General features: G+C 36.3%; 1 protein-coding gene across 1 annotated transcript in view; it reads right to left on the reverse strand.

The window, feature by feature from the left end:
* TENM2 (teneurin transmembrane protein 2) overlaps positions 1 to 12,270 on the reverse strand; it is a 1,360,160-nt gene that overhangs the window by 934,945 nt on the left and 412,945 nt on the right. Inside the window, exon 6 of the mRNA XM_043464766.1 lies at positions 11,241 to 11,516. Coding sequence (XP_043320701.1) covers positions 11,241 to 11,516 — 276 coding nt within the window. The remainder of the gene's footprint in view (positions 1 to 11,240; positions 11,517 to 12,270) is intronic.

Consider the following 12,270-nt stretch of genomic DNA (forward strand, 5'->3'; position numbering starts at 1 on the left):
TTATGAGTTAATATATTTTAATATTATATATATATATAGTATATTTTACCTTGGACACTATGAAGAATTAACCAAAAATCAGCATTTTTGTTTGTTTGTTTTTTAAAGCATTTACTAGTACTAAAGAAAAAATGGTAGCATTAGGAGTCCATTTTATTTTGAGAGTCCACGTAGCTGAGACTCTTTAGAAAGCAATGAAGAGGACAACACTGTGTATCAAATCCTATATAAACATATTTACTCTTACCAAAAAAATGTTCTTTCTAATAACAATACCCATCTTAAAATGCTAGAAGAACAAAATAAATTCCAAATATTAAGATGAGAGAATTATGAAATTAACTGTATGAAAAAGAAATAATCTAGAGAAAATTATAAGGACAATAGAAAGCTTGAAAGAAAAAGTAAGTGTATCTCTTTATAGCCTGAGCTTTTAAAAAATTGAAGATAAAAATATAAAAGATTAGGGATGAAAAGTGAAACAACACAGTTACAGAAGAAGTTTAACAAATTACATGAAAATATGACTCCAGAAGAGCAACAAGAAATATAAAATATATTCAATATAGAAGCAGAAATAATCTTCAAGAAACTAATAATCAACAGGGAATAGTTCTAATGTTCACCTACAGCACACTAACTGTTCCTATAAAAATAATATCATGACTTATATGTAGCTATATTTGATGCTATTTTACTATTTAATCATGTGATTAAAAAATAATAAACACTGGGTCTGGCTGAACATCCAGTGTTCTCTATGAGATTCAAATTAGACGCTTCTCAAATTTTAATATTTTAACTATAAATATTCAGTGTTCATATGCTAATGACAACTTAATTCTTCCTGTTGAAATGTCAAGAAGCAGGATTCTCTGTGGTCTAGAGATTTCTTGGGTCCTCCTACCTAGATTACAGCTCCTCTCTCTAATATCACTACTTCTAATTTTATTACCTTCCTGTCCAAACACTTGTGTGCATATGTGTGTGTGTGCTTTAATCAGATGTTTCTTAAAACATTACATTTCCTACTCAAATAAACTTTTAATTGTTCTCTAATTCTTCTTAGTCAGAACACAACTCAAAGCTCTTGGTCATTTGGTTACTACACCTCTACTTTTAGGTATCTACTGCTGTCCATTAAAATCATTATGTTCCCATTAGTCTGGCTTTAGTTGGCATTTTGAGGAAGATAACATTCCTGAAAAAACATCATCATCCTTGCACCATCTCTTGTCCCCAAACACAACACACATTGCTTTTCGTTGGAATATCCGTCATCTTATTCCCACTTATGTAAGCTCTAATCCTCATTTACTACCTAATTATTAATGAAACAATCTCCTTGAAGCTGCGCCTACTGCACCTGACCATCAGCATACAATGTTTACATTATCATTTCTCTGTTGAGAAGAAACAGGGATTTCTCTATAAACGTACAGTGATGCTCGCTTTCGTCAATGAACAGCAAAGTAAATAGTGTTATCTATCCATAAAAGGACTGAAAGTTGACACAAGGACTGAGAGAAGAAAATAGGAATTGTATCAAAAAAGAGTAAAGCAGGATTGGTACGGACAGTTCTGAATGACAAGAAAGACAATCTATTGGGCTGCCAGAAGATAACAGATTATCCAAGTATCCCCAGGAGAGACTGTTGCTTAGACTTCATCTCCTGGGAAACAGAACACCTAAAACAACAGTGATTTAACACACTGTTGTGTACATGTATCAACATAAAAGTTCTGGATACACTTCTAATGTATACATTTCTGCATTTATGTAACATATCATATATGTGTGTGGGCATGTGTAAATATACTAATATATCACATGCACTATAAAATATACTAAAAAATACAAGTTTTAAAGGATAGAAAGTACATTTAAATTAAAGCTGCAATTTTGTTTTTGCAACCCAGTGAATCAGATTGATGTTCAAATCACATTTTAGAAATGTGGTTCTACTAATTTTAACAAAAAGGTTGAGCAAAAGAATCAACAAATTAGTTCACTGATGGGGTAATCATTTCTAGATGCAGGGTTGGGGGGGCTGAAGTCTTGGGGAAGAGGTCAGTTGTGGGAAGGGAGGAGAAACACAGAAGAATATATCTTATGCTGCAAATAAATCAAGCTCCCCACCAAATCATATATTTCTCTGACAACTCAAACTGGTTCAAGGCCACCAAGAGGCAGGAGTTCTTATGTGGGAACTGAGTGAATGTGGACCCAGTAACATGCATTCCAATTTACACAGAAAAAACTGTATTCTTGGAACAGTGGCTTGAGGCCTTAAAGATGACCAACAGAGTTCAAATAAAAACAAAGATCGGCCCATAACTCTCTGTCTTCTCTTTTTCCTAAAACGATACACTAGAAAATATCTACAGGACTCACCCTGGCATTTTCATAAATGATCTTATGATACCAACTCCCTGGAATTTGATCAATTTCTATTCCTTATGTTTCCTTCCTATTTCTCTCAATAGCATCCCTCTTCCCCACTGAACTCCCTTCAGTGTACACAGAACACAGACATATAAAGAGATACGTATAATGCTGAGCATCCGGCAGAGACTCCTTAGTTTTTTTCAGAAATAAAATAAGGACCCCTCTCCACCAACGCCCATCGGATCATCGAAAAAGCAAGAGAGTTTCAGAAAAACATCTACTTCTGCTATATTGACTACGCTGAAGCCTTTGACTGTGTGGACCACAACAAACCATGGAAAATTCTGAAAGAGATGGGAACACCACCCACTTGACCTGCCTCCAGAGAAATCTGTATGCAGGTCAAGAAGCAACAGCTAGAACTGGACATGGAAAAACAGACTGGTTCCAAATTAGGAAAGGAGTACGTCAAGACTGTATACTGTCACCTTGTTTATTTAACTTCTATGCAGAGTACATCATGCAGAATGCCAGGCTGGATGAAGCACAAGCTGGAATCAAGATTGCCAGGAGAAATATCAATAACCTCAGATATGCGGATGATACTGCCCTTATAGCAGAAAGCAAAGAAAATCTAAAGAGCCTCTTGATGAGAGTGAAAGAGGAGAGTGAAAAAGTTGGCTTAAAACACAACATTCAGACAACTAAGATCATGGCATCTGGTCCCATCACTTCATGGCAAATGGATGGGGAAACAAAAGAAAGTGACAGACTTTTTTTTTTCTTGGGCCCCAAAATCACTGCAGATGGTGACTGCAGTCCTGAAATTAAAAGAAAAATTTGCTCCTTGGAAGAAAAGCTATGACCAACCTAGACAGCATATTAAACAGCAGAGACATTATTTTGTCAACAAAGGTCCGTCTAGGCAGAGCTATGGTTTTTCCAGTAGTCATGTGTGGATGTGAGAGTTCGACTCTAAAGAAATCTGAGCACTGAAGATTTGATGCTTTTGAACTGTGGTGTTGGAGAAGACTCTTGAGAGTCCCTTGGACTGCAAGGAGATCCACACAGTCTATCCTAAAGGAAATCAGTCCTGTCCTGAATATTCATTGGAAGGACTGATGCTGAAGCTGAAACTCCAATACTCTGGCTACCTAATGTGAAGAACTGACTCATTTGAAAAGACCCGGATGCTGGGAAAGATTAAAGGTAGGAGGAGAAGGGGACGACAGAGGATGAGATGGTTGGATGGCATCACTGACTTGATGGACATGAGTTTGAGTAAGCTCTGGGAGTTGGTGATGGACAGGGAAGCCTGGTGTGCTGCAGTCCATGGGGTCACAAAGGGTCGGACACAACTGAGCCACTTAACTGAACCCCTCCCCCACAAGTTGAAGTGTTTCCTCATCTGGAATCGCTTAGCTTACTTTTTGTTGACATTGAATAAAACAGAACATAGTTTTATCAGCATTATATACTTCATGTGTATGAAAATATGCATTTTTAAGTAACATGCATTACCTTCCAATTTTTATAAAAAATATATTTCAAGGATCCTATTGGATCAGTGAATGTATGACAGTGTATTTCCTGCATAAACTACACTATAAATAAATACTTTCTGAATATTCTCTTCTTTATTGGAAACTTACAAACTATTTCTTCTTGTACTCCACTCTCTCCATGTACATCCATGCCCCACTTTCTTATGTTTAACACAAGCAGAAATGGTATTGCTTTAGTATTGATCTTTTCTACCTCCTAATGCCAGTATAAACCTCCAGGAATGGAGACTCCAGTCAACTCAAATATTTCAGTCCATTCCAATTGTAAACATGCTTGTATTTCAATTACTCTTTCTCTTTCACACATATCCTCAGGATACAAAGAGAACTGGGAGTATATTGTGCTGTGACTAAGTGTTGTCCCCGAGTAATACTTGGGTGTCCTGCTTACCCACTTGTAGACGACCATGTCTAAGTTTATGGAGCATCATTTCTGAGTCACTTTTTCCCAACTCAGCATCACCCAATATTGCTCCCAGTCTTTCTCTCTTGGGGAGCTGGAGGTCCTCGCGTACCACTGAATTTTCCTTTTTGAGCCTTTATTATTTTTCACTTGATTGTAACAGACTCCATGACCTACTTGCTTGATCAAAACTGAACATACCACAAAGTCATTTTCCTCCTCTTTGAATGGCTTCTGCCTGAAAAGCCTCAGAGTTTTCCTTAATCAGCTGAAGTAGCTACAGTTTTTAAAGTAGATTCTCCCTTTATTTATTTCCAGAAAGTCCATCTAGACACTCCTATATTAAAGTAACCAAAATATATGTGTTAAAAGGAAAGATTCTGAAAAAAAAAAAAAAAAGGAAAGATTCTGGCTTTAATTGTTCAGTACTTCAGGGCATTTACTTCAGAAGAAACGAATTGTATATTACTCACATTAACATCCCCCAGTCCACACAACAGTTACTTTATTAATTTCCACACCAAATTGATTTTCACTTGATTTCATTTTATTGGAACCCCTGTAAACTGTTTTAGAAATTTGATAAAGCAAAATGAAACCTATCCTACAGATGAGACAAACTTACAAAAAGCAGCTGACATTTCTATGCTAAACACGTTACATTAAGTGACAATGGCCGGTTTCTAGCTTCCAGTCTACATTTTTATGAACTCTGATCTCCCTACAGTTTGTAACACAAGGTCAAAGTTCGTCACTCGAGTGCCTACAAAGGCTAAATCAGACCTTAACTGATTTAAGGAGTTGCCTGGAGGGAGCCCAGGTGTTAGAAGACATGGGTTTAACAAGAACTGCTTTGGTTACTGCTTCTATGCCTGTTTGTCCAAAGGGAAACCCGGATAAATGTTATTGGGTCTTGTACATTGAAGAGAAGCCAAAAATAAAATTTTCTAATATGAAATCTCCCTTTCTTACACGGTTGATTGGTAACATAAAATGTTTAAACACTGCACTGACCAAATGAAATAACTAACTGGCAGGATCTGGATCATAGACTATACAGTTCATCCCCTCTGCTATTGATGACTATTCTATGACTCACTCACTCTATTCCTTTACAATTCCTGAAGTTGAGTTTAGGGAAACCCTGAAAAGACAATTTTCTAGGCAGTTCCTTCAGCTAGTAACCAAAAAATGTTATCAGTAACATTTTTATGTTTGTATATAATCATATAGACATAATAAGTACATATCTGCATTTTGTTTTATTTATTAATACAAATCTATCACTTGAAAATTTCCCCTTCCACTCACAAGTCCTGGTTTCAGAATGGGTAACTCTAATATCTCATTACTTTTCATACGCACTTCTCAAATACTTTTTGGTGTGATTTTAGGGTAGGAGCAATTCACCCTGATTCAGTTGCACGTAGAAAATATATGCTATTAACTTCCATAGTTTTCACTCATTTCATTTATGCCCTTAGTATTTGGTTACATCTCTCCCCCAACTTGTAAAGTTAAGCTAATCCTTGACAAACAACAACTTAACCAAAAAATTACCAAACAATAAATGAAAAAGAGTTTTCTTCTGAATTAAGAGGCTCCTAATTGGGAACTGACCAGAATATGGTGTCGCTCACTGGGTGACTGCCTTTGCTCTTAACTGAAGCAAAACTACAGACATCAGAAACTCAGCAGCTTAAAAGCAAATGATTATCCACCAAGCCCAATGTCTCCCCGAAGGCCTGGAGATTACACGTGTAATAATAAGGCTGCCCTTGCCAAAAGTAAGGCTTAATGCTTCATTTTATTTATTGTATTTATTGAATGGAGCCATTGCTCGATAGCCCCTGGGAGCATTAACAAACATGAAAGAAACCACAAAAGGAAAGAAATGTATAAATAAGAAAAACCCATGCCACTAAAGTTTATAATCTGGAACATGCAGTCCTGGGAATCAGGCACATACTCTTATACTTCTTCAAGTACCCGGTAATACGTTAGTTATGCAAGCATTGCTTAATTTGCCAAAAACTTGAATGTCTGAAGTCCCATAGAGATATATTTGCAAAACACTGATCCTTTTGCTTCTTGGTTCTCTATTATGCCATGTGACAATGTGATATTCCTAAATTTTGCCTCTGAGTCTGTATTATTATCAGTTGTATTTTAACATTGTGATAACCATTTATTTAGGACTTCCCTGAATAACTTATTGTAAGATAAGGTGCCCCTATGGCCTCTAGTATGTGGACTTGCAGTGAATTGGGCCAGGGGTATTAAAATCAAATCATCCTTGCATTTAGGAAGAGAAAAGACTAAGAAACTGTGACATTTGGTTCTCAAGTCCTTCACTTTTTTTTCTATCCATGATAACTCATTTCATATTCTTCTTTATAAATGTTACTCTTTCACATTTGCAAGGATAAAAATAGATAAAGCTTAGAAACACAATTTGAAATAATGGTCATCCAAAAGGGATTAAAGTGTGGTTTTAGTTTTATTTTTGAAGGATTGAGGCAATATTTTCTTTAGCTACCATGGAAGTTAAGTCACCTACATATCAGCCTCAAAAGTACAAATCATTACCCTATGATTTTTATAGTTACTTCTTTAACTATTCTTAAGCAAAACATTTTTCCTTTCGTGAAGAGCAAAATAATGAGCTCTTGGCTATTGTTGTCTGGTGCTTATAGTAAAACTTTATATATGTTCCAGGCATTCTCTGTAATTTTTACATGTGGGCTGGGGGTGAAGACAGGGAGAGTGGATCATAAAACACAAAATAAATTTAAGAATATGTAAGAGGAATAAAGCGGGGCAGAAACCTACTGGCGGGTCTTAGGTGTGTTTAATTACAGGGCACTCTAATGTAAAATTTACCGAGGAAAGAAGGAAGGCTTAAGAAACCCACCTCCTATGACAAGTGAATGCAGTGCATTAGTTTGAGGTACCAATTTATAGACAGTGTTGCTGGGACCAGGTAACTCCTTCATCCCATCCGAGTTCACACCCCGTGGCTCTATTAACCTGTAGCAAATACCGGGGTGTGCTCAAGTTCTCCAGCAGAGAGAGAAACACTAGAGACCTCTTCCAAGAGGACTAGCAATCTAATAGCATCTGGATTCCACAAACACACTTTACACAAATCCATTATGTGCCAAGAGCCAGCTTGCTTTGTAAATGCATTTGGTGAAATGTAATGGAATTAACCCAACATTTATATTTTCAACCTCAAAGTACATTAGGAGAATTATAAATTTCCCAATTGACAACAGATGTAAATGAACATTGTCCTTATTTACTTTGGGTGGAAACAAACAGGGCAAAGGAAGGATATTTTTGCTAAAGCTTCATCCAAGGTCAGAATTGTTTTCTATAATTTCTGGCTTCCTATTCCAGAGCCAAGGTTATTTTCTTTGTCTTTTCCTTTTTTCCCCCCCTTTCTGGATTTCCAATAAAATAACTGAAACTAGAATTATGCTTAAAAAAAAAAAAAACTCAAGGATATTTTTAAGTCCCCAAGGTGAAGAAACTGCCTAAGGGAGTCAAGGGTACGTAGACCAGGTTTTTTACAGTGTGTGCTATTTCGCATTTTTAAGAAGGCAATTAGTTATTCTTGTGTATTAGTGACTGCCCCATTTTCTCCATAACTCAGGTGATAAAAAGGGCCTTGGAGAGGACATATTTTAAGTGGGACATTTATTACCCCAAAAAAGGAATGATTCTAATTTAGAGTTACTGGGAAAGCCCTTTCTATAGATGCAGTCAAATTTCACAGCTGCAAAAATTTGGCCTTGCTGTTTGCAACTCACACTGCCGTTTCTAGCTAAGCCCTTGTTAGCTTAAAGATAGAGTTAAAGAATCTGATAAAATAACCTGAACATTAGCGTTTTATCTATTTAAAGCAATCCAACAGTACAATATTAATTTGGTGGCCATGGAGTATGTGTAAGATGCAGAGCTGTGAGTGGTGATAACCTTGAAGAATCTACACTGGGAAAAAGAAAAAGAAGAAGCACAAATTTATCTGTGTGATCAGTGTGATGGGACTTTCAAGTTCCTAGTTCCTAGTAGGTCATTTTTGCCACAGCGGCAGGTACAAAGGACTGTTAGCAGTCAGCGATTTTTATTACATGAGTTTGAAGGTAGAATCCATGTTTTATGTTATAGAAAGTCAAGTTGATTTTTGAGACCTGTCTTGACTTGCTACCTACTCATAGCAAAAACCACAATTGGAGTTTTTTTTAAGGGAGATTTTAAATAAGAACTGTGAATATCTCTGTATCCCAAGATAGCACCATAAAAATGAAATAAAAATACATGGGGTCCAAAGAAGAGATTCATTCTGTGTCCACATACCCTTAAATATAAAATGAGATTGGAGACCTTCTTTGTCAAAGTGTAGATTCCCATTACTTCCTCTTCAAGAGAGACATACCTAAAAGGTTATTGATTTGGTTCTGAAGGACAGAGTGTTTATTATGGAGGAAGCCATGGCAGGGCACGAGTGTGAGAAATTAATGATGGCTTTGTAAGTGTCCATGCTGTGGCATGGAACCAGTGGGGCAACTGTCAATCTATATGATAATACATTCCCAAACTTCATAAAATCAGTCAGGTGAAAACGCATTGATTTTTTTTTTTTTTGGCGAGCTAAAAAGAATTTGTCAAAAAGAAAGAGCAAGAAGTTAACACCTCAGTCTGCAGAGTAGCTCACACCTCACTTTTTATTTGGTTAAGGAATTTATGATGTAATGTGGACAATTTCTTATTTTTACTTCTAGTCTCCAAGAGGAACAGAGCCTGAATTATGTACATCATTGGAATATGTAAAATACTGAAAAAAAATTAAAGAAGAGAAAAGGAACACATTCTATCTGTATGTTTTGAAATAACCATCTATTACCTAAATTTGAACTCTGACTTCTGAACCACTTGCATGCTCTGCCGAATGCAGGAACAAAAGAATTGCTTCCTGGTTCTAAGTGCATTATCTAAGTTCTTTATGAAATTCTGACTATATTAGAACTAGTATTACTGAGAAAAATCATCACACTATATTTAAGGGATATTTCTTATCAGGACTCAGGGATTTATACAGAGTTGCCCCAGGTGAAAACTGTTTGAATACAGTGTTTCAAATTATATTGGAAAAAAGCAACTGCTATTGGTCTACCAAATACATCTTGACTTGTAAAATTCACTCCTCCCTAACAGTTGTAGGTAAATTCAAGGCGAGTATTTTTGCTTCCTTTGCTTCACTAGAAACCTCCCCTCATTAGCTGTTTTTAAGATGTATATAGCTTAAAAAGAGAGTGTAAATTCTAGAAATATGTATAGGTAATTCTTTATAGATCCCGCGAGACCAGTGAGAATTCCAACCACAGAACATTTTCTAAAATACGTTGTTTAAGATGTGCTGTAAGTTCTAGGATTACAACTGATTTTATTTATTAGGCAATCAAACTGCCTCCATTTAAATAATGTCTGACACACACCGAAGTTGAAATAGTACATCAGTAAATGGATTCAATGTATGCCTTTATGAAAACTTCTAAAAGTAATTTCCTATCAAATAAGCACCTTTAGAGTGTTGAATGTGCCAAGTGTCAGAATTTTGTTAAAATTCAAAAGGAGTCAAGTGCAGATTTTTCCTTAAGAGTACACCTTGATTAGCTACATGAACTGAGGCATAATAAGACACATTCCCCTGTCCCCACTAGAGAATAAACTATTTCAGAATTAAACATAAATTTAAATGCAATATGGTGACATCTTTTTGAATATACACAACTTACCCAGGATATGATGTATTAATATTTTCAACATGGTTTGGAGATTAAATGATATTTAGCTATGCTTTTGCATTCACAACAAGCTGTCTGCCTGCAAATTTCTTTTTTTTTTTTTTAAATGCAAGAAAATACTTAGAGATGCTCTAGTAGATGTTTACAATGTTTTATAGAAACCTTAACTGATCTATTTGTAAACATTTTAATGGTAATTCTTTTAGCAAACACACAATCTATTCATAACAAACCACATAGCATTTGATGTTTTCTCCATAAATCCACCGTACCTAATGCAATTTATCTTTTAAAATATGTTTTGGGCTCAACAAGGTTCTGAGTTGCTAAGAAAGCCACAAATAAGCACCTTATCTCTTTAATGACTTGCTTGGGCTTTCCTATATTTACTGCTTAATGATCGGAAGCATTTAATTTTCAAAGTTTCATTAAAACCCATCTATAAAGCTGGATGGATAAGCAATAGTGATTTGTGATAGAAGGTGTGGGAAGCCATTAACCTACATAGGTACCAAGGAGAAAAGTAAACATAGAAGAGAATACTTTTTTGAAGACAAGTCTCTTCCTATTTGTCATTATTAAACTCCAGAGCATCTGTTCCAAGTTTGATCTTCAATACGGATATGAGGCATTGCTGCCTGGAAATGAAAGTCTAAGATAAGGTAGGATTCTTAAGAGATCTTCATGAAAAAAAATAACCCAGGTTGCCATTTACTGGGAAGGGGAAATCAATACAAAGACCTAGAAACTTGTGGAGAGAGGACATTTTCTAGGTATAGGTCATAGTTTATCAAGTTGCCTCTTTTGCAATGTAATTTACTTGCTAATAAGACCAACTGACGATGTCTGAATAGTGTGTTATCATCAAAATGAGATTTTAAAATTCTCTCCTCATTTCTTGTGTGTTCGAGGTTTGCTGGTTTATTTTCCCTCAGCTCACTGTGGGTAGACAAGGTCGATTTAAAAGAAAATGAATGGTTTATATGCCTCTTTATTAAAAAAAAAAAAAAATCCCCAGCCCCACATGGTAAGTCCCCAAAATACTCAAAAAAATATTTAAGAAGCAGGCCTACCGTTCTCATCATCTGACTTATTTTCGTTGTCAGAATCAGTCAAGGTAAGGGCCGAGTTTTCACGACTGGACAGGCCGGAACTGCGCCTGGATTTTATCCCTCTCCCCCACAACCTGATGGCATGTTCTGGAGACATCCCTCCCTCTGTGTCGGAGTCGGCGTCAGACCCTGTGCTCAGGGAGTAGCCCTGGTGAAGGATGCCCATGTCGGAGCAGTAGCCGCTTCGGTGTGGGGAGGGCTCACAGATTCCCAGCTCCGCAAGCGTGAAGTTAGTTCCTAGGGTGACAGCAAACAAAGAGACCGATTACAATTCGGGAAATGATTTCAAATTTCAAGTCTATTCTAACAAAAAGCAGACAGTTTTTCCTATTCAAAAAATATACCAGGTTTGCCATAGTATACAGCTAGGCAAGAGTATTTAGGCTATTGGGGTGTATTTGAGAAGTACAGCAACAAAAAAATAAACAACTGAGATTAATTTTAATCCTAGGACAGGATGTTCAGATTTTATTTCAAAAATTTCTAATTATTTACTGCTGTCTAGGTAGCACCAGGTAGCTGATAAAACACTGGATTTATAAGAGGAGCTAATATATACCAAGCATTTCCTTTGCTCCAGGTATCTTTTATTCTGTAACTTTTTTCTTATATTTAAAAAGTTCACAATTTTACGATGATGATAACATTACTATAATCATTCTGTCATTAGGGAAACTGAGGAACAGAGAACTTAAGTGACTTACCCAAGGTCACACATCTAGACTGCAGCAAAACCTGGATCTGATCCTTGAGCAGTCTGTCTTCATGCCAAAGAAGCTTAATCCTCCAATAAATGGGAGTGGTGGCCAGGAGACCTGGGGACCAGTCCTAGCTTTCCACGGGTAAGTCCCATTGTGGCAACTCTTTTAACAACTTGAGCCTCAGTTTTCTCTTCTGTAAAATCTGGGTATTAATCTCTTAAATTCCTCTCAGAATCACTGTATGGTTTATATGTGATAAGATATACACCCAAGTATTATTTTCCAAGTGA

Source organism: Cervus canadensis, chromosome 4 (genome assembly GCF_019320065.1).
Source record: "Cervus canadensis isolate Bull #8, Minnesota chromosome 4, ASM1932006v1, whole genome shotgun sequence".
Classification (NCBI taxonomy): domain Eukaryota; kingdom Metazoa; phylum Chordata; class Mammalia; order Artiodactyla; family Cervidae; genus Cervus; species Cervus canadensis.